This window comes from Lepisosteus oculatus, chromosome 5, assembly GCF_040954835.1.
Source record: "Lepisosteus oculatus isolate fLepOcu1 chromosome 5, fLepOcu1.hap2, whole genome shotgun sequence".
Taxonomy (NCBI): Eukaryota; Metazoa; Chordata; class Actinopteri; order Semionotiformes; family Lepisosteidae; genus Lepisosteus; species Lepisosteus oculatus.
In genome coordinates, this window is record NC_090700.1 from 12,203,271 (window position 1) to 12,225,761 (window position 22,491).

Genomic DNA, 22,491 nt, shown 5'->3' on the forward strand with positions numbered 1-22,491 from the left:
CGTGTTTGTGAGATGGTTTGGCGATACCTATGATGCATGATTTTGCCATATTTATATACATTTGGTATTGCAAATGTACGCTTATTTTTTAACTAAGACACGGATAAACGTTTTATATGGGATTCTTAAAGACAATTTCATAATGTCTTTTAATTTTATTTTCTCTTTCTTGGTTGTTTAGAGGTCATGGAGCAAACGTGGAATTTCAAGTAAATTTTCCCAACCAGCAATGTCCCTTGTGTTATTAATCTAGGGAAATAACCTAGATAAATATGTACCCCCCAAATACACAAAATCTAATCATATAGGTTATTGTTTTTGTATAAACCAATAAATTGTTCATACTTAAAAATAGACTTAACCTTGAACGTACAGTAATAGAATGTAACTGTACTTCAGTCTAAAGACCATTGTTTTGCTCACCACGCCCCGCTTGTGACGTGTCGCGTTGCCCAGACACGCCCTTTTACGCGCTAGAGTACTGCTTCCTGTGTATTAGTGGTGCGGGTGTTTGCTGTGTTCGCTTGAAAAAAAGCGGCTCTAGGGAACATATCATTTAAAACAAAATGCACATTTAATGGCGACACAAACGACAGTAGCAGCTGGAGTTCCCGGCGCACCAGAAACGGTATGATGAAGATGTATCTTCTAAATATACTTACTATACTTCAAAAATGAAACACAGGATGCAGTTCTACACCAATGTTGTATTATGTTCATAAATGTTTTTAACAGTTTCCTGTATTGCGGAATATGAAATATATAATTACCACAACTTTGTTATAATATGAAAATATGGAATGCGTATCTGCTTGAACAACACATTAATAATAATTTTATATAGCGCCTTTAAAGGTGGCTTCTCAAATCGCTTTACAGAAAGGTGAACATTCTAAGAGAGATATTTCAAAAGTTGCACATTTGTGCTATTGCTAAAATCTTATAGTAGCACTTTTCATATTTCCTCTGCACTGTGGGGAACGTCTGTCGTTTATGGGGAAAGTTTATACTGCAACATATTCGTCGCTCTGTGGAATTGAATGGAGATTTTTTCTCTTTCCTTAAATGTGATGACTAAATGCAAAAAAAATGCATTCCCTCCTATTTCATTAAAAAAATTAAAATGTATGTCATGAAAACGTATCTGTTTTTCATAGACTGTTCATCTTAGTGCCACATCAGTGGGCTTCAGAACTATAAGCTCTATGAATTTCCCTTTCCATGATTATTTCTTGGAATCTGCTTTTACGCATGTAAGAGCCTACAGTATTGTTTAGCAGAATGTAATTTGTCATGGAAAGTAACAATTTTACCCTTAAATACTACCTTAAAATTGGAAGAAGATGCAGAAAATAAGTGTAGCAGGCTATGTATTCATGAAGAATAAACTAAACTGTACCTTTAATTGGGAAGTTCATTATATTAGATATCTTTGTAGTTGAAGTGAGTAATGCAGATTCTAACTATGGGGCTTAATGAATGCCAGCTTTAATCCTACAGAACCCCGTGTGTGTTGGTCTTGAAGCGTTCGGTAGACGTTTCTGTACTGTGCAGAGAGAACATGCTGTTCTGTAGAGGTGGGTTGGTCAGATGAAGGGAACTCATGTTGTCCAGCTGCAGGATCGGCTGATGGGACGTTCACGGGGGCCCATGATGTCGGACACTGTGTCCCTGCCTTCGTACACCGACTACCCTTCCGAACGGCCCTTCCTCAACTCCAGCCTTCGCCGGTCTCCTAACAAGCCTGTTAAAGCCTACCCTGAGAGTAGTAGTGCAGGTACTCTCGTCTTTTCTCAGTGCATTCTAGGGGCTCATCATCAACTGTTAAATGAATGCTGTCGTCCTTAGCCTGGGGTGCGCAATATGTTTTACAAGGTAAACATTGAGAACACTAAGTACAGGCACATATGTATGACTACTTTGTTTCATCAGTAAACTTAAAAAAAGTGTGGTTTTTCAGGTATTCTTCAATATAGAACTATATAAATTAGAACTATATGATTCTCTCTTTCTGTAGTTATGGTATATCTAAGGTTTAAAGAACTGACCTACTTCAATGATTTTTGATAAGGGGTGCAGGCTGCAGTAAAGGTTAAGAACCACTACTCTAATGCTTCTGTTTTGACCCCTCATCATAATTATCTGTTCAGATCTCAAAGATAAAGAATGGTTTCACAGTGCATTTTGGGAATGTACTGAATCACACAGATGGGAAACAGTCATTGTTCTTATTTGGCTTTTGTTTGGATTGCATACATTGAAAGTGAAGTCTACTGGTGAATCTGTGACATTCAAGGAGTTAAACAACCCTATGCACTACCTATGCAGTGCAGAGTAATTTCTGAACAATAGAAAGTCCAGCTCAGTGTACAATTAAATTAAAGGCTCAGCTTGTCATGATGACATAAATATTTCAGACTTTTCTTACCAGGGAACAATGCTCAGTTACTAATTATTGATGAAAAAGCTCTTCTGCTATGCACATCACATGCATGCTGAAATGTTAAAGGTCAAAGTATGAAGGCAGTTGGAGATGACTTTAATTTAGCTACTAACTAGTTCTCAGTCCTGACATATACAGTATTCTTCAAGTATTCCAGTGACAAAAATTAAAACTATGCTTAGAACTATTGATCTATTATTTGGTAACTGGCAAGAATGACAAGTGTGCAACCTTATCCCCTTTAGGGTATAAAGTGAGGTGGGGTACCCTTTTATGTTAAATGTGTGAAGTGCAGTACAGTAATAGATGCATAGTTTATGAAGAGATGTCTGAATAACTTTAACAGGAAATTATTCATAAGATGAGCCAGCCCTTTTCCAGTTCGCTAGTCTCCTGCCAGGGCCGATCCAGCAACCAGGCATTGGGCATTCATCAAAAAAAAATCTTTTGCTATCTTTTTAGTATTGGTAGGGACAATTAAACATCCTAAGGCAGTTCCTTGGATTGCTGGACACGTTATTGTTCACAGAAAGGTCTCATAGGCTTGAACTGCGGTTTAGTAAGTTGCACTACAAGAATATGGTGGTCTGTTCTGTGCAAGTTACCCAGAAGAACATTGAAACGGTCTTGTGCTGCAACTGTTGACCCACTCAAGCTTTGAGTGCAGCGCTGCACACGTGTGCTTTTTCTGCTTTCGAAAGACAGGCTGAGTCAAGCCTGTGAGATGCTGCCTGCCCTCCCCGTTCACGCGTGGGTTCTCCACACCTCTGGTGTTTTGCCTAGCGATCCTGTCTGCGCTGAAGAACCTGCAGGAGAAGATTCGGCGACTGGAGCTGGAGCGGGCCCAGGCGGAGGAGAACCTGCAGCACCTCTCCCGGGAGACCTCCCGGTACAAGAGGGTGCTGGAGCACGAGAGAGAGACCGCTGACAGCAGCCACACTCAGGCCACACGTCACAACCAGGGTGGGTGACAAAAAAACCCCCATCCATCTCCCTTATTGCAGTCTACATAAAGTGTGAAGAGGAGAATGGGCTAGTAAGTCCATTGCAGCTATTCTATACACTGAATAATGCTATCACACCATCTGTCATCATTTTTCGTAGATCCTAGTGTAGCATCTCAGCACTTTTCAATTCGCTGGTTTTGTTAGGATATCTCTCCCCCGAAAGGCCGTAAAAAGGTTAAAATAACTTATTTTCTTGTGAATGAGTCTGTGGCGTGTATTATCAAATGCCAACAAAATGCCAAGAAAGTTAAGATCTTTCCCAAAGAACTGAGTAAAACCTAAAAGGGCCGAGTATGTTCAGATGCTTGCTGATCTACAATGATATCATGTATTACCTGTATATCCGATTGATTGCGATGAATGCAAACAAGCCGAACAAGTGCTCTGAACTTTAACGTGTGTAAAAAATAAATGTATAAGTTATTCACACATAATGGAAAATATATAGCTCCTATTGTGTACAGCAGGGGAAAAAAATGAACATTTTGAAAACCGTAGGTTACTAAAGTGTATTTGTTCTCAATAGAAACTATTATGTAGCTGTCGTAATTGTATTGCAGCTGGGAGTGTTTTTTAAATGCGTAATGATTTTGTAATAGTTGATTGTGGCCCTTTCGGTTGTCCTGTTGCTCAGAGCTGGTGACGCAGCTGGCAGCAGCTGAATCTCGCTGTAACCTTCTGGAAAAACAGCTGGAGTACATGAGGAAAATGGTTCGCAATGCAGAGACGGAGAGAACAGCTGTGCTGAAGAAACAGGTAGCTGTAATAATGCAGAAAATAGACATCATATTCTCCCTAAATAACTGTTATTTTATGTAACAGATTTGGAAACATGGTGTGAATGTGATAGCCTTCAAAATATGTTTAAATCATAGTTTACCATTTACATTTGACTTTGAAACTGCATTCCTTTCGCAGGCATCTTTAGAAAGAGAGAGGTCTGCTGACCACTCAGATGTTCAGTCCAAGTTTGAGAAGTTGGACCTCCTGGAACAGGAGTACCTGAAGCTGACTGAAACTCAGAACCTGGCAGAGGTATAACCTCTATACTGACCCCCTTCACATCTTATGTAATTGAGTCCATGATTAAAATAAAAGGGGAAGTTATTTAAGACTGTTTTTCATACAGTGGCTCAACATGGTTCATTATATACATTATATGCAATATTTATTGTATTGTTCATAAGTTATATTTATAAGTTCTAAGTTCGTAGGGTGATATTATCTATGTCTAAAAATAGGATATTATTCTATTATCACTGTATTTTTCTGTAAATAAAAAAGGACCGGGGTGGCACGATGGTACAGTATTGGGGCCCTGGGTTCAATTCTGGACTTGAATTGAGTTTGTACTGTATGTTCTCCCCATGTGTGCAACATGGAGCAACAGTTGCTCCAGTTTCTTCCCACAGTCCAAAGACATACTGGTAGGTTAATTGGTTTCTGGGAAGATCAGCTCTGGTCTGAGCGTGTGCATGTCTGTGCCTCTGTGTGCCCCGAGACGGACTGTTGTCCCGTCAATGCTGTACCATGCCTTGCACCCACTGCTTGCTGGGATAGGGTCCGGCTGCCCCGCGGGCCCTGAAGCGGACGAAGAGGTTAGAAAAAGGGTGGGTGGGAAAAGGGGCCCTTTCTGTTTCCTCTTTAGGATGCTTCTGGAATTCTTTATCCGGTTTAGAATAAAATCCGGGAACTGGAACAAAAACTGCGGGAAGAAGAGCATGAGAGGAAGCTGGTTCAGGAGAAAGCGGCGCAGGTAAAGCCAAGCCACGACACGGTGCTCTGGTGTCCTGTTAGCAACACACGGTATTCGCGAGGGATGGGTACCTCAGAGTCCCTGAGGACGGTGAATTCCCCAGGGCTGGACTTAATGCCTCATGGGGAAAGCCAGGGTGTCATTCAGAGACTTGCGAAACAGGCATTTCAGTAGAAATATTTTTGTTATAACTATTAATTGTTCCAGAAATAATATTTATTGGTAGTATTTTTAAGGAAAATGGATACTGTAAAATTAAAACAGTTGTTTTCTCCCTATAATTTTCTTACTGCACTTGCAAACAACGTAGATCGCTTAGTGTATTATACTCTATACTCTAGAGTATTATACGCTATTCTTAGTAGAACACATTTGCTTTGCACATTGTTTTTATTACTATTAGAATGCTGCACTGCCGTACTGTAATAAAGTTAATTACAGCAAAGTAGGAACAGACCAGAAAGTAAATTAAGTATACAGCCCTGCACATACTGTGGAGACAGCAGGGGCTGGTGATAAAAGGGTTTTTTGCCTGCTGCTGGCTGGAGGTGGGGGGTGTGGATGGAGAGGCAGCTGTTGTCACACTCCCTTCTCACTCAGCCACCTCACTCTCCTGCTCCTGTAGTTTGTCAAATTCCCTGTCTTCTGTTAATTTCTTTGTTAACCTTTTCCTAGAGATAACTGATGACTTAGGGGACCACTTAGGTTTTTATTTTTGTAATTTAATTGTTTTTAGTTTGCAGCGTAATGCTCACATATAGGGGACTACTCTCATGACAGGTCTACAGGCAATGGACACCTATCTAGTGTTTCATATCAAAATGAATAACTAAGCAATGGTGTTATTATCTGTTTGTTAACCAAGCTATGCCTTTACTAGTTTGGGTGAAGAAGATACGCGAGATGAAAGTGCTGCAAAATGGGTGCCCGCATTTACTCTCCTACTGCGCAGTCCACAAATACGTGCATTTTGTTCACAAATAAAATAATTTTGCTCATATAGGCGAAATCACGAACATGGTGTTATTGGTGGTGTTACTGTATAAAGAAGGAAGCCATAGTAGATTCTGTCCATCATCGGTCGCACAAAATATATTGATACTTTTTTGTTCTGTTTCTGAACTACCGAAACGCTAAAATGTGGAAGATAGCACTTCATGAAAATCCCTAATTTAACACTTTTTGTGATATTATTGAGTGCTCAAATAGGACTCCTACAATAGCAAGCACTATAATGCGTTAGTGAAAAGCCTTTGTAGTGTACTGCATACTGTAATGCCAAATCTGAAATCTGGACGAATCCTATTATAATTACAACAACACATGGGTGTTTCTCCTCAGTTGCAGTCGGGGCTGGAGGCCAATCGAATCTTGCTTCAGTCTGTGTCTCCCCTCCCTCACAAGACGACAAAAACAAAGAAGAAAAAGGGAGCTAAAGTAAGGATCACGCAAGGCTTTGCTTTTCTTGGCTTTCTCTACATGCAAATTAAAATTGGAGACTGCTGTTTCTTCAATACTTTCAGAGAGGAAAGCTGATTTAAATAATAAAAATCTTGTACAGTACCGATTTAGGTGGGATTTTTAATGCACTTTAGCATTGCGATGGCAAACTATTAATGTAATCCTCTTCATTCCTTTTTCTAACCATTCAGAAGCTTTTAGTTCCTTGTGCACTTCACCTCCGTAAGTGCATTTATTTTTAGTTTCCATTAGTACCCCAGATCTGCACACCTATGCAGTCTGAAGAAATCAGAATGACAAATATTTTACTCTCTCCACTAGAAGCCCCAACAGCAACAATACTCACACACTCAGCCTCATTACAGACTCAGCCTGGGGGACGTGCCTTTTGTGGCAGGAAAGGTAAGATTAACCTGAATGTTCCTTTTTTTATAATACTTTCAGTCTAGGACAATTTCTAAGTTTCTGTTAGTCAGGTTATGCATATATAAAGAAGGGAATTTTATGCACAGGAAGCAATGTTCAGTGTACATTGTTCAATGTAGATATACAGATGAATTCCTAAAAAGGGCTGTATTTTGTACAGCTGTAAAAAAAGTTATTGACCCCCGCCCCCGTCATCACCCTGCTGTCTACTTGCTCTCTGTCTAGTCCACAGGCTCCAGTCATTCTGTTCGAGCCAATGTCCAGCATGTCTTGCACCTCATGAAGCAGCACAACCGACAGCTATGTAATGACCGGGTGTTAAGTGAGACGCCGCTGGCAGGGAAGTCTTCCTCAGGGTCCGCTTCTGCTAACAGGAGGAAGCCAGATCGCAGCTCCAGCAGTAGCTCTTCCTCCTGCAGTGAAGAACTGTCAGAGCTGCTTTTAGCGCTGCAGGATGAGTTTGGACATATGAGCTTGTAAGTGCACTTTGAAAGATTAGTTATTTCTGTGGTGCTGCTTTTTTCTGAGCCCGTTTCCTGCATGGTTTTCAAGACCTCTTGGGTATTGTGGGTCATAAAAATCTCTACAAAGAAGTGGTTCCTGTACAAAGTAAGAAATCCTGAGACTTAGACCATGCGCATGTCATAGGCTTATATTCATCATAATACATATATCAGCTTTATTTTGCTTCCTCAGTAGTTAATTTTAACAAAAATATGTGCTATGTTAATTACATAAAGATGGTAGCTGAAAGATTTGTTACTTGATAGTCATTTTTGCATATGCAGACTTAGAACTGACTATTAAAGTTGTCTTGTCTTTCTGGCAGTGAGCATCAGGAACTAGTTAAGCAGATTCAGGAGGTTCGGTCAGACCACCTGCGCCATGATCTGGAGAGAGAGCAGGAGGCCCTGGTCAAGAGGATGGAAGGCAAGGGGGAACAGATCGCCAAAGTGCGCAGGCACCAAGTGCAGGTCTGAGTTGCCACAGTTTCCATTATAAAGAGTGTTACTACTTACTATAGGGAATATGGACTTCTAACTGGCCTCCACAAATAGATATACCAGGTAGTTTTACTGTGGGATGGCAAATTACACATCCTTATTGAAATTTTAATGTATTCCTTTATCTCCATTCTTACCTACCCTGCAAGAAAAAAAAAACAACAAAAATGTGAGCATGTGTGAAATTTCTTCTTAAGAAAACCAAGTTGGATTGTGTTGCTGAGTGGCTTTCACTGTCACTTGAATGATGCCAGTTCTCTTAAATACGGCCGTCTTCCAGTGTTCCTGTCATCGTGCACACCCTGTATTGTCAAGATGCATTATTGAAACAAAAGTATACAAAGCTCTAAGTACATAAAACCTTAGACATGTGCAGGAGTGTCTTCCATTTCAAGGCGTGAGTATTCTGTGGCGTGTGTTGCAGCTGGAGAAGTTGAAGAAGGAGGCCAAGAGGCAGGGGGGTAAGGGCAGAGGGCAGCAGAGTGAGCTGGGGGAGGTGAAAGTCACCACCACAGTCACCACGCGAGGGAGGTCAGCGGGGCCTGTCAAGGCGAAGCCGGGCGAGAGGAGCAAGGACAGTCTGCGCCTGCTCAGGGACATGCAAAGCCTGCAGACCTCTCTGCGCAAGGAACACATCAGCTGGGATTACTGAGGAGCCTTTCCAGCTGGGGGCCATGGTCAGTTACAGTTAGCCACGCTGACAAGTAAGTAGCTACAGCTGCACACAAATAGCCAGGCCGCTGAGGCTGGTTTTTATGTACTCTCTAAGGTTAATGGGACAGAATGATAAATGGACTTGCTACAAATCGGTGCCCAATGTTGTCCATGTGCATTATCTTGTGTTCTTCCTTTAAATCATGTTTTTCTGCTGGCTGAGGCGTAGGATTGGCTCACTCGTCTTCATAATCCTGTGGCCGATGCGGTAGGAATATCGATTGTAAGCTGAAACTACTTGACAGTATGGATGTCTTTAACTTGATCGGCACCCTGCCACTCAGGGCTACACAACTGCTAATTGTAACATTACCCTTTCCTTTAGCTATTGATAATACAGAGAAATGCCTTGAGGTGCTCTAATGCGTGTCTGATCTGGCTTAGAGCGTAATGTTTCTACCTACAGTATGTATGTTATTCTTGCAAGCATTTTTTTAAATAAAGTATTTATTTTTTACATTAATGTTTTGAGAATATGTTTCCATATGGTTGGAAGAATTGTTTTTTATTGCAGTTGAAACTATTATTAGTGGAAATCACATTCTGCTGCAAAAAAAAAATAGCTGAATCTTTGGATTTTACGTACAATTTAAGATATTTTTTTTATTTCAGTTAGTGGTTGTATCTATAGATTACTGAGAAAATAAAGCCATGTCAAAATCATTTTATTATACAAGATAAGGGGTTGTTATTTCTGATATAAGGTAAGAGGTCATACAAGACTGTAGGTACATTGTATACAGGTGGTGATATTGGTGTACTTGTAATGGAAATCACAAAATGCATAACTATTCAAAACAACTAAAATAGCTTTATTTGTGTAAAAAAAAAGCCACAAAACAACTTGAAATGAGGAATGGCAACATTCATTGTGGAATGAAATGGAAACAGTCCTACTAATCTAGGTACCCAGGTGTCTACTATTTCACTTTATGGCTTCACTTCATTATTGTATGGGACCAGTCACAACCGTAACTGAGAAAAAATTCCCATCTCACAGAAATTAAAAACAGTTGATTATTCAAACAAATTGTTAAAAGAACAATAAATACAAACTCGATTTAACATCTTTTCAAAATAGTTCTTGAACACCGCGCAACATTAAAATCCCACATGTACTCATATTAAAACCCAAGTAAACATCCTCGAGTCCAACAGTAAATTCAACCATTAGTTTTAGTATCATTGTCTTCTTTTAAATGATATTTTCTTGATGGGGGTAGTGGGAGTGTTAGTGCAATGTAATAAGTGCAAAGTAGGCTAACTGCACAATTGGTTACTTTGATCAAAGATTCATAATTATAAGTAAACAGCGTACAATAAACCATGAAATATATAAATATAAAGATTTCAGTGGAGTAAACAAGGGTAAGCATTGAAAATATGTATATGGTATATACTTTGTGTACTCTGCAATGTGGAATGCAACTGATTTTATGGAACATGTCACAGTTGCTGATCTATGAATAACACTTCTCTTTAAAAGTGTGAAGTGTCACAACATTCTAGCACCAAAAATGTACTTTGCCATGAAAATCTTAAATAATATAATTTAAGGATCTTAGCGTTCCGGTTGGAACTTGGGTATATGGCTTAAGATTCTTCAACAATGTATTAGAACTAACTGTACATGAGTTCTTCACCACTCCAGATTGGTCTGATTGAAATATAAAACAGGTCTTCTTTTATCCAGACAACTTTCAAGTATCTACTGCAGAGAGTGAGCCTATAAATGAAAACCTCTTTTTGTGCAAGGCTAAGGTTAGTCTCTTTTTCTTCCTTCATGTTTTGCTAAAGTTTTAACAATAACTCCCAAAGGTTTCTCAAACTAAATCCTAAATTTAGTGCAAAAGCACACACTGTAACAGAACTCAAATGCTCCAGTTCAACCAGGGTCATCCAGCTAATACTCCAATGAGTCCCCTCTCCACACAGTCTCATATTCCCTGTACTATTATAACAGACCTACAGGGCAGATCCAGCAGTTAAATAAAATGAGAAATGAGTGTTTTAAGAACAAGGTCCTACTCCACTTTGGCCATTGGAAAAAACAGCACTGTTGCAAACAAAGGGTTAAAAAAAGGAAATAATATTGTTCCACTTGAGAGTAGGAAGAAGAACACTGTGTAATATTAATTTAGCAAGAATTCTATATTCCTGTTGGCTCTGAATATTTAAATTATTAACTAAATTAATGACTAAACAATGTGTAAATATATATTTTTTCCCAACTCCTGGCAAACCTGTGAAATAATAAATTAGAGACACATCAAATTTTGCATACATTTTCAAGGGGATTTAGCTTGATAAATACAATAAAATTAACGAAGAAGGCTTGCCAGCAGGTGGTATTAGTGAATATTGTAATTAACCTCTAACAAAGATGCGAGATCACCACCCAGAGGTAACTATAGTCTGGCTATCGTGTGAGGCAGTCAATGGCAGTCCAGTTCCACTTCTGAATAATAAGAGTCTTCGCATAGCCATTGGAAAAGCTCGATCTTGTGCTGGGCTTTGTGTCTCGTAATGCAAGTTTTTTTTTGCCAGAGAAGTCCCTGCAATAACGTACTACAGTGCAGTGCAGTTGTATGTTGATCATAAATACCGATTTGTTTCAAAGCAGCACGCATGGTAGCAGGTGCAGTGACAGAGCCAGCAAACCTGTGCCCCTCAGACAAACGTCTGCACTGGCGTGATGGAGCGCGTTGGAGAGCCCGCCCTCTCGGAGGAGGAAGACACTGAGCGGTTGGTCACCTCGCGCTGCAGCTCCTCCACCTTCTTCTGCAGCTCCACCCTCTTGGCCAGCAGCTCCTTGTAACGCTGATGCACGGGCTCCTGGAACGAGAGGCATCCTTCAGGCACTGAATGAAAACAGCAGCTTGAAAGAACAGGAGTGTTCAGCTATGCAGCACAATTTAACACCGGCCAGGCTGAGGGACCCATAAAAACACCATTCTAAAAACTGCCATCTACAATGCCAAATAAAATAACAAAGGCTTCAGTGCATAATGAATTTAAAATCAATACAATGCTGTATTGTAATATTAATAATATGTTTTGTGGATAGTCAAGAGTCTTTCAGTTATCCATCTTACACAATCATTAAATAACACTGCCCCTAAGAATGAATCTCACTTACATTTGAGGGTACTGTTAGGAAAAAGTAAATTTTAATGACACTACTACCAAATCAAATTTAAAGTAGTCACAAGTGTCAAGTCCTTTAAAATCCAGTTTTCCTTAGCATCATAACTCGTTGGCTCAGCTCTTTACCTGAGGCCTCATCCGTGGGTTCCACCTGATGTAGTAGCCCACCCAGAGCTCCAGGTGGCGCATGCTGACCACGGGGAAGAGCACATGGTTGGAGTAGTTCACATACAGGGGGTTGGTAAAGTCATCCAGCTGGCTGTTAATGTAGGACCACAGCGAGACTGCTCTTTTCTGCACCTCCTGTAGATTGAGTCAAAACGTTCCCATTTCCTTAGAAGCATACTGTACATACATCCTGATAAACCTTTCAACCTAACCTAAATACCACATGTATGTATATGTTGTTCTGTCAACATAATTTTAATGCAATTCCAGCTGTTCTTATTCAAAATTTCTTCAGCTGGCATTAATAATGTAGAAATCAGAATTCTGATCACTTGTAATTGTGTGAGCGTAGGTGAGCTACTCCTCTGTGCACATTTACCTCTTTCACCCGCTGCTGTTCACTGTTACACAGGAATGTTCCAAAGAGACAGCTGTAGAGGTGGTCCAAGATTGTGATTAGAAAGTATTCGTTGAACTCAAATGCCGCAGGAAACTGCAACACAGCAAAGACACCCAGAAGAAAGACAGGACGTAATTAGCGCCTGATAATTGACATCAAACTAAAAAATAAGAAGCTACAGCAGGAACACGGGCTCCTCTTTCAGCTGGCTTAGAACTATGAAAAGCGAACAGTTCCAATGAGTTTTATACCCGTATTGGTACTTTGGACGTTTTAACACAAACCGGTCGTCCACAATCTTTGCATTCTGCCTTGCATATAGCTTACCTGTCTTGTCATCTGCCACACACAGTCTATGAACTGCAGGAACACTGGAGACCGGTCTGCATCTGTGTGGTTCTTATCACCATGCCCAACTCTCTGAAGAAGAGGGGAACAGAGAGATCGCATTAAACATCTTCAACAGCAGCCACTAGATAATTGCTGGCCGCATTTGGCCAGGAGGACAGAGAAGCTGCTAAATGCCTCCAACCTTTAGGGATGACGATCAGACTAAACTGTCTAGCAGTCCCATGACAGACTTGGAGATTAAGGTAATTTTTATACAAAAAGAGTCATAGAAACAAGATCCTGGGCGAGCGTGCCCCCCCAAAAAAGGGGTGAATTCGGCCAAAATCAAAGGAGATCAGACGAGCATCTCATGTATGTTGAAGCCCCATCAATATATTCAGAACTGCTTATAGAAAATCTAAGGTGGTTAAAAACCTCAAGGGTTAGTGCTAAAGTCTGTGTTTTAAAGGGCGTGCAGTACCAGCTGGAAGCGGTGTCCGAAGCTCAGCCACTCCTTCTCAACGAGCACCTCAAAGCCGCGGATGGTGCGGTAGTAGCTGTCGAGCATCAGCATGGAGAGGGAGGTGAGCTGCGCGGTGCGGTCCCAGCCGTCGCTGCAGTGGACCACCACCGAGGTCTTCCCCGACTCCACCTTGTCGGCTATGCGCAGGGCTCCAGCCAAGATCAGCTGTAGCGCAGGAGAGACGACACGCCTTCAGCAAGGGGGCTCTCAACTCTTCTGCAGCTTTTTTTCTTAAACGTGCAAACCGCCACCCCTAATTTCTCTCGGAAGCACAACGATTGTGGTTTTGATTGTTTCTTTTTGGGTAGCATACAAACGTTTTATTCAGCACAGCTGGATCAAGCCAAAACAAAAATAAAAATAGGTAACTTATTAGGACAACATAAAAAAATCAAAACCAGCTCCTACTGAATAATGCACAGAAGAGATTTCCTTTATGTATGAAACCAGAATTCATCATTGAAGTTTTTTTACTTACAACTTTTCTTTTTGGCTAAGAAAGGCATAAAAAGGCCTTTTTCGAAGCTTTCTACCACGTCTGTAGCCTTTTAAATCGGATGCAGTCCTCTCTTCATCTCCATCCTAACCTTGATGTGCTCTAGCCAATGTGTGGATTCCAGGTTGGACAGCCAGTGGGACTCCTCAATGTTGGGGTAAACCACCTCCTTGAGCTTCCGCAGGGACTCCCTCATCACGTGGATGTTATGGATGTCCAGAAACACAAGCTCAGCGTTCTGATAGGCGTCTTCGCTCTCGTAGCCGCCACCCTTGGTCTGCCGAAAAAGTCAGAATGAGAAACTAGCTATACGGTAACGAGACAACAGGTGGAAAATTCCTGGCTGAGGTGTGCACAAAAGCAACAGGTTTTAAAGACGGTAGACGTTTCTTCTCTTTTCTGCTTAAACACAAAAAAAAGACATTGAAAAAAACACAAGCAGTTCACAGGATTCTCCAGTGATGCCTTTTGATCAAGTGAGCACCTGCTTTTATTCTTTCAAACACTGTGTTACTGTGCAATTTCCTCACAAATTAATGTTGACCAATTTTACTCTCCTGATGGATAAAAAGGAACCATAACCAAACGTGTGACGTTTTAAACGTATTATCCTTAACTGGAACATATAACCCTGACTTCCAAAAAACAAAAGATGTCCAGAAAGATGTAACGGCAACATTTATGTGTTGGCCTGTGCTGTGATGCAACTCCTTTCTGAAGGCAGGAGTGCAGAGTGCCTGAATAAGGGCCGCTTGCCTTGTTTGCGACGGCGTTAACACTGGGCCGAGCGTCAAAGATGAAGAGCTTGTGGGATTGAGCGTTGGCGTCCATGATGGCCTGCAGGTACTTCTCGTCCTCCTTGCTGCGTTTCCCATTCACCCCCACCATGGGCTGACTGCACCTTGTCACTGTGGCCTGACTCTCCGGGTGGATCCAAGACAGCACCTGGAAAACGAACAAGGCCCACAGCACAAGCATTTAAAACGTTTAAATTAATTGTATATTTATGAAATTCTTTCCACATTATGATAGGAGTGGTTTAAACACTGATATAAGACCCTAACCATTATAACAACTTCTAGCCTGTGCTTAGAATCTGAACATCACAATGTTTCTGTTTTTTTTCAGGTTGCTTACAAAATGTTCATACAGCACAGCTGGATCAAACCAAAACGCACACAAAACTAAAACCAGCTTATAAGGACATCATAATAATAAAAACACAAAATCAGTATGATCTAGATACTACTCGAGCTGATTCACATTTCTACAAATCATCAGTTGTGGGTACTTAGAGAAGGATATAGGAACGCTGTAGTAAAGGGACATTTATACCGGGATTCTGCCTTTAGCTCGGAAGACGGCCACCCTCTTCAGTTCTTCGTCGGGAATGTTGACTGGCACAACCAGGGCAGCTGGGTAGGTGTCACACAGCTCATAGTGGTCATTGACCTTGGTTATTCTCCAGCTCTCATTGGGCAAACCCTACAGCAACCCCACAACAAACAACAGCACTGCCACCACACTGAAAAGTCTATGGGTCATAAAATTAGCCTTTGGTTTCTGTATTGCACAACAAACAACAATAGTATATTGTACATTTATTTAAATGGAATGGATCTATAAACACCATAGATTGAGGATGTTCCTCTAATAAAAGCATTTAGGACACCCTCAGAGTCTCTGAACAGAGCCTGGCTACATCAAGGGAAATGTGAAAGACATTCTAAATGAACTAACAAATAAATGCAAAGAGTCTAAGCCTCAAACCTAATGAAGAACTCATAAAGTTTAAAAATGAGTTACAAAACACTGTATCTACCTGTCTCTTGTATTCCACAATGGCATCATATACCTTCCAACCATTTTCAGGGAACAGCTGTTCATATTCATATGCAAAAATTTGCTGCAGCATAAAAAGGAAATAAGAACAAAGAAAACACAAAATGAAAAAGTTACTGGTAATTTCAGGCACATACAAGTAAACATCAGAAATTTTCAAAATCCACTGCATTACAGGAAAAAGAAAGCACTGAAACAAATCTGTCCTTTCCTGCACCTGCTAATCCAATATACATAATGCAAAAGAAGTCCCTTACCATGCCATTTGAAATGGGAAATGCATATCTCATTAAGGTTTCGAAGATTGACCTTCTGTTGTGACCTTCCTGTTTGTGAGCAAACCGCAGATTTCGTATATCCTGCAAAAGGACAGTGCATTCATTTTAATGAAGTGAAACAAGCATAGAGTACTTCCAGAGAATGAAAAGTCATGAAATTGCTTACTGTATTCAAACAGCAAAATCAATACTGACAACAGTTCTGTCCTTATTTATCTGCACCTCCTAACCCAACAGACTTTCACTGAAGCACAAAAGAAAAATCGTAGGTCGTGTTATTGTAACGTGTGTCAGAGGGCTAGTGCCTGCAGCACTTACTTTACAGACTAGTCCATAGGACACCTCACCACGACTTGAGGTTCCCCCAATCTTCTCAATGCGACTGATCACGCCCAGGGGAATGTCAAGGACGAATGGTGGATCCTGGTAAGAAGTAAAAGTAAAAGAAGTAAAAGGAAAAGTGCATCCATTTTCATTCATGGTTTTCAAGAGCATTTGCTTTGCCACTATTGCTGGCTGTGCAGCAAATCCATGAAGTGTTGAATGGAGGTCTATTCAACAGATGATACGCCTCTAATGCAATGCATAAAATTGCAATTTCTCCTATAAGCTTTTATCTATTCCCTACATTAGCTACAATATTCTAATGAAAATGAACATTTTCCTGTGCTCTGTTCAAAAACAATAGTTTAGTATGTGATATAAAATCCTCACAGTTAGGAAGCGCAGTGAGAGATCATACAGTAAACCATACAGGCAGAAGAAACACTTGTTGTAAATATCACGTGGATTAAGATTAAGAGCTGGATGGGAGGACACACGAAGGGGATCTGGCTGTTTATGTAGATTATTCTATGTCCACTTTAGGAGAATGCAGGGAAGCATTAAAAAGCACAAACAATGCTGTGATACACAACAAAACATGTCGATTGTACATCAAAAGAAGGGAAGTGCAAACTTAATAACGCATTAGTAGAATGCCCAATTGATACACTGTATTCAGTTTTGGTCAGCATACTGCAAAAATGATATTTCAGACTTAGAATTGGAAAAAAGAGCAAGATGAATGATTTCTTGTCTTAGAGAACTGTGTCATACACCATTGAAGAAACTCTTGTTAATTTAGAAAAAAGGATATTTGATCCAAATATGTAAAATCCTATAAGGTATAGCTAGGGTCAACTCAGGGTATGTATCGGACGCATTAGGAAAGCAAGGGCACTGGGTCATAGCTGGTTACTAAAAAGAACAGAGAACTGGAAACACTTCTTTACACATTTGTGAGTGTGTGGAACAGTAGTACCAGCCAGGTAGTTGAGCTGCGGGCTTCTCTATGGAAGATGGATTAAACTGTATATTCCCATAGCTACTAACAAACAAGCTAAATGGTTTTCTGTCTTCTATTCTTATGTTTATGTATGGAAACACAGAAAAACAAAAGTTTATAAAAAAGAGCCAATCTTACCCGATCCATGCATTTGAAAAACAGTCTGTAGTTAGTAACAGTTAGCGTTCCTCTTATGGCACCAATAAAGGGACAGATATAAGTGACATCTTTAGCTGCAAAGTAAAGGAGCACAAAGCAGGATATAATAAGGACTTGAACAACGTAATGTGTAAAATCTCAACAAGAAATGAAACAGGAATTTCAAAACATATAAGTGAAGACACCCAAGAAGGACTTGTAGTGAAGCACATAAAAGGTATAGAATTCGCAGAGGCAATCATGAACTAGCACATCAGCCCATGTTAGAAAGAAAATATGGGCTTTTTTACTAGTATACTAATACAAAAAACAGAGGTAACATGCTAATAAATGTTGAGTAAGAGAGATCAAAGGCATTTTCATTACCAATTGCAAAGCAATTCATTACCAGTTCTAAGTCACCATCTTTAAAAGATGTCCAAATTGAAGGCTACCCACTGGAAGACCTACCCATATCCTGTATTGATTCCTTTGGTAGTAACTGAGGTTCTTCCAGTTGAGCCAATTTACTAGCCTCTCTTAGCACCTATTGTCAAAACAAGAGCGCTGTCATTCACAAAGCTTGCATGCCACACGTTGAGAGCATAAAGCAAAAGCAGACGAACACTGTCCCAAAGAAGGTATTCTAAAAACCATTCTAAAAAATTTACTTTAGGATCTCAACGCATTAAAATCACGAAACAAGCAGCATCAAGGCAGAGTTTAGAAAATGTACCATTACCACTGACCAGCACGTTCAACATCACAATACCACCACATTAAGAGGACAGACTAAGAAATAGTAAAGACTTAGCAATGTGTAACACTTACAAAGTGTGTGATTTACACGCGGTGAGTAATCCCCAATTTAAATGGCTCCATTCATTTACTTAAATTGCACAAAACTCATATATTACAAAGCATTATGTATCTCTAGCATAAGGTGTGTGTCCCTATAGGAAGGAGGCAGGTGGCTGAAAACAGTGAAATTCAGTAATAACTATAATGTCCAATTAATATAGTTAAATATTCCTGTATTTGGAAGACTGGTATCATTGGCTTCATGTGCCAGGACATGAGACCTATGACTTTCAGTTCTGAGAATTTCAGAACTGGAACATTCCAGATTGTTTCAGAACCACTTCTTAGACCTTAGACAGCAAAGAGTCAAAATGAACCACTGAGTGCTTTACCTTGACCTCCAGAAAGCTTTTACCCTGTTGAGAAAACAAAAAAGTCTGTAAATCTAAAAGAAACGATGAGAATATCAGCATAAAAATATCAAACAATCATGAGTGTTGACTTGTAAGACTTAAAGTGCTACTTGACCTTTTATGCCTAGAAACCTAAAGCCTGAAACCAGATTTAATGACAATAATATTACCTTTGAAATTTCATTACAATACTAAAAGTACATTGAATTTTCTGCACTTGTAATACAAAAAGGTTTTTGTCTACTGGATTTGGAAATCCTATTACGAGTCTCCCTTTAAACATCCTGAACATGCAAGGCTGAACAATTTATATATTTGTTACACAATAAAGGCAGAAAATTACAATTACAAGACTTGCAGCAATTCCTCTAAGTAGCTCAAAGTATTTCATTTATTTTCAGCCTACAGCAGAACAACACAAAAAAAAGTAAAAAAAGAATAAAGATTCAAAGAAAAAAAAGAAGCGATGTGAATGAAAAAAGCTGATTAACAAGACCTTCCATAAAGGTCCTCATGAACTTTCCCTCCCCCTGACTTTCGGGGAGTGTACACACGAGTACCTCTCAGCAATATACTGTACACACCCGGTGCTCTGGTGAGAGCTCTGCAGAAGTGGACACGGAGTCGGACGAAAGAGTCAGGGGCTGCTTTGTGTGAGAAGAACGATCTGAGCGAGAGGTGGACGTGCTGCGGGTACAAGACACCAGTGTCCAAATCCAGCGATTTATTGAGTAAAAAATAAAAGACCCCCCCTTACAATTTTTTTTAAAATCTGCAGTTGTGAAGCAATAACCATTGCGGCAACACTAGAACTACACCACCACTACAAAGGGCCTCTACAGTGTAGAGCGTTCTGAAAGACAAATTGTGAAACTTTTAATAACAATATTAATATTAAGAAATGACAACAATCCTCACATTAAGCACTGCTCTTTAAAAAAAACGCCCAGAAGTTCCTTTACATGTTTTTAAAAATATTTAATTATAGCTTTTCGATTTTTCGGACTAACTGTGGCGACAGATTTCAATTTTCGGGACCAGCCAAACTAAAAGGGCTTTTAACTCATTTTACTTCTCATTAAAAAAATAAGGAAGATTACTCAAAATGTCACAGTGCAGAGAACGTTATTTTCGCGCAGACGATTAGCCTGTGGAAGTGAAGATGTACTGTAATGATTTATCCAAGTTGACAGTAATTGCGGTGAGCGCGATGCTACAGCTACCGTAACGAACAGAACAACATCTGGAAATCTCAGAAATGAGCATTGCAATGGTTTATTTTCAGTACGGTTAAATACAATTTAAGTGTTCCAGAAGGATAACAGCTGTTATTACAGACTATGACATTGCAAAAACAATCTGTACGTAGCTGAGCTCCCCCACCTGGATAATGAATCCACACTGGGCTGCCTGGAGGACGGTTTGGATCCGAGGCTATCGGTGCTTCCACTCTTTTCCATGTCTTTTATGTTTCGTTATGATCTCTGAATACAATGCCAAACTAGAGAACAGAACGAAATTCAAGTAACAGAAATATAAGAAAGAAATAAAATTAAAGAACAGAATGGACCCTAGCACAGCAGAAAGCTGTAATGCAGACAGGAAGCTGCCATATTTACCCAGAGTGCCTGGAAAAGTGAGGGGTGGGGATTGTTTACATCCCAGAAAAAGGGAATCGAAATTAGGAGCTCTGTGTAACTGAGTTGTGTTGGTACAGTGTAGTGGTACTGCAGTTACTGATAACAAACGTGTTGTTTTGTAGGCTTTAACAAACACTGTATTTCTGGTTGGTTTTTGTTCGTATTTTAAATAATAAAAGTTACTGTATTTGTATTGTATGGAGCAAATGAAAAACCGCCTCGTTTGTCTTAATCATGCTTACTGTATACTGTAGTTTTCGTATAAATACTGTAGTACGCAAGTCACTTATTTTCGAAGATGTAAAATTAATGCGAAATTGGCATACAATTTAATATTATAAAATTGCTACATTTAGAAATGTATGATTTCTTTGCAGTATTTTAAAACCGACTTTGCATTTCTAACCTGTTTCTTCCACGGAAAAAAAACATCCGTACACTAAACTTGAAGCTTCTTGCAATTTTTTAATGTAACCTAGGAAAGTGTTCGGTGTAGTTCATCAGGGCACTGTACTCCACTGGCACTGGGGAGAATCTCATGTATTTGGAATGCTTTATAAGACGTTCTGTTGGGAAACTACATTATACTTAATTATTAATAGTATAATAATAAAAATAATAATAATCTATTATAGTTACAAATACTTGTGTGGCTTTCACCAGATTCTTACAAATTAAAGTTAATAAAAAGTCATGAGAAAAAAGAAAGATGTGACATATATGTGTATAAGTCATTATTACTGTATCTTTTAATTAATATATTAATTTGAAAATTGTTAAATGTTTACAAATGAGGTTTTGAAACAATGACAATGTACCTATTAAACCCAGTAATACATGCGCTGAGCTGTTTAAAACAGGTTTTCTGACTTTTCAGAAACAGGTTATAACATGTGGCAGGACCCCATATTGACCAATAGTATACAACTAAACTGCACTATACTATATATTAAAATACAATAGTTAAATAAAAAAACAATATTCTTTATATCCTTGCTTTCCGATTACTCATTTCCATTTCCATGGTGATTTTAGATAACTAAGAGACACCGCAGATATCAAAGTCAAATGTCCCTAAGTTTAAACCATTTAAACAATAATAATAATTTTGTAGTATTCGGTCAGAAATAAAATATTTGGATTCACTTACCTTGCTGGTGTAACTATTTTATACTTAATGTAATATAATACTTAATCTGATAAGGATAATGTACCCTTTAATACCAGTTAGGTCCATTACCATTATAAATCAATTTCTAGAACATTTGTCAAGAACATCATATTTCATTTAAACAGGATGACAAAAAGCCTCAAAATTACAGTATGTCTCCTCATGAAGAAGTTATGTTCCCTGTATTAAGATAGAACTATTCAAAACCTGTCAGTTTAAGCCAGGACCAAATGACCTTAGATTGCAAGACAGAGATCAGAGACTGAGCTTCGTGGTTCATATGACATGGAGAAGGCAATTTCAATCTGTCTTCAGGTAGCATAATAATAATAATAATAATAATAATAATAATAATAATAATAATAATAATAATAATAATGGCTTACGTTTATATAGCCCTTTTCTGGACATTCCACTCAAAGCACTTTACAGGTAATGGGGACTCCCCTCCACCACCACCAATGTGCAACATCCATAAAACAATTCAATAACAACAGAACCCTAGGAATAATCTAATCTGATTGATCTATTCCATCTATTCTAATCTACCCCTGTATTATGTAAAAAGAGCCCAGAAAGAGGCTATAAACTGCAGGTAGACAGACTACTTGTGAGGTCTGTAAATAACATCAAAATATTTAACTATTAAATACATCAAATAGCTTCTGCTTATGCATTGTACATTGCTATGTATGAATATGCATTTGTCATTTGCTCCAAATACTGAATTTGTATGAAGCAGTAGGCAACAGAAACTAAATATTGGCATAACAATCACAGCATTGCTTCACATTAACATATAAAGATTTAAAGTATAGTGGGGTATACTGTGCTGATTCCTGGCCTCCAAAAATTGTGAGTTAGTGGAAAAAAATAAGTTAAATACATTGAATCAATGCAGGGTTCATACAAATAAAACTAGATTATATTCTTGCTGGGATAGGCTCCAACTCCACCATAAGCCAGAATTGCAAGATGTGGATAGAAAATGGACAGATACTTATAC

At 39.3% G+C, this 22,491-nt stretch overlaps 2 protein-coding genes across 5 annotated transcripts; one reads left to right on the top strand and one right to left on the bottom strand.

Moving 5' to 3' along the window:
- Positions 1-468: 468 nt before the first annotated feature.
- Positions 469-11,522, top strand: cep57 (centrosomal protein 57). Of its 4 annotated transcripts, none has more exons than XR_011189626.1 (13): positions 469-628; positions 1,615-1,777; positions 3,227-3,406; positions 4,085-4,206; positions 4,369-4,485; positions 5,129-5,206; positions 6,548-6,643; positions 6,989-7,069; positions 7,319-7,569; positions 7,923-8,067; positions 8,522-8,801; positions 10,505-10,572; positions 11,435-11,522. XR_011189626.1 is itself a non-coding variant. In XM_069190114.1 (11 exons), exons 1-11 carry the CDS (start codon positions 578-580, stop codon positions 8,747-8,749), a joined length of 1,506 nt encoding a protein of 501 aa, XP_069046215.1. In that variant the 5' UTR covers positions 469-577; the 3' UTR covers positions 8,750-9,274. The 4 variants fall into 4 exon arrangements, 2 of the variants coding, with proteins under 2 accessions (XP_069046215.1, XP_069046214.1); XR_011189627.1 differs by having other exon boundaries at positions 11,432-11,515; XM_069190114.1 differs by lacking the exons at positions 10,505-10,572; positions 11,435-11,522 and having other exon boundaries at positions 1,621-1,777; positions 8,522-9,274.
- mtmr2 (myotubularin related protein 2) lies at positions 9,603-20,312 on the bottom strand. The gene is made up of 16 exons (XM_006627839.3): positions 20,058-20,312; positions 19,259-19,361; positions 18,654-18,677; positions 17,932-18,007; positions 17,461-17,555; positions 16,314-16,418; positions 15,975-16,076; positions 15,698-15,781; positions 15,211-15,360; positions 14,632-14,820; positions 13,967-14,152; positions 13,338-13,544; positions 12,854-12,946; positions 12,506-12,619; positions 12,085-12,261; positions 9,603-11,646 (listed from the first exon to the last, which is right to left on the bottom strand). The coding sequence occupies exons 1-16, from the start codon at positions 20,132-20,134 to the stop codon at positions 11,482-11,484; spliced, it is 1,947 nt and encodes a 648-aa protein (XP_006627902.3). The 5' UTR covers positions 20,135-20,312; the 3' UTR covers positions 9,603-11,481.
- Between the last annotated feature and the right edge of the window lie 2,179 nt (positions 20,313-22,491).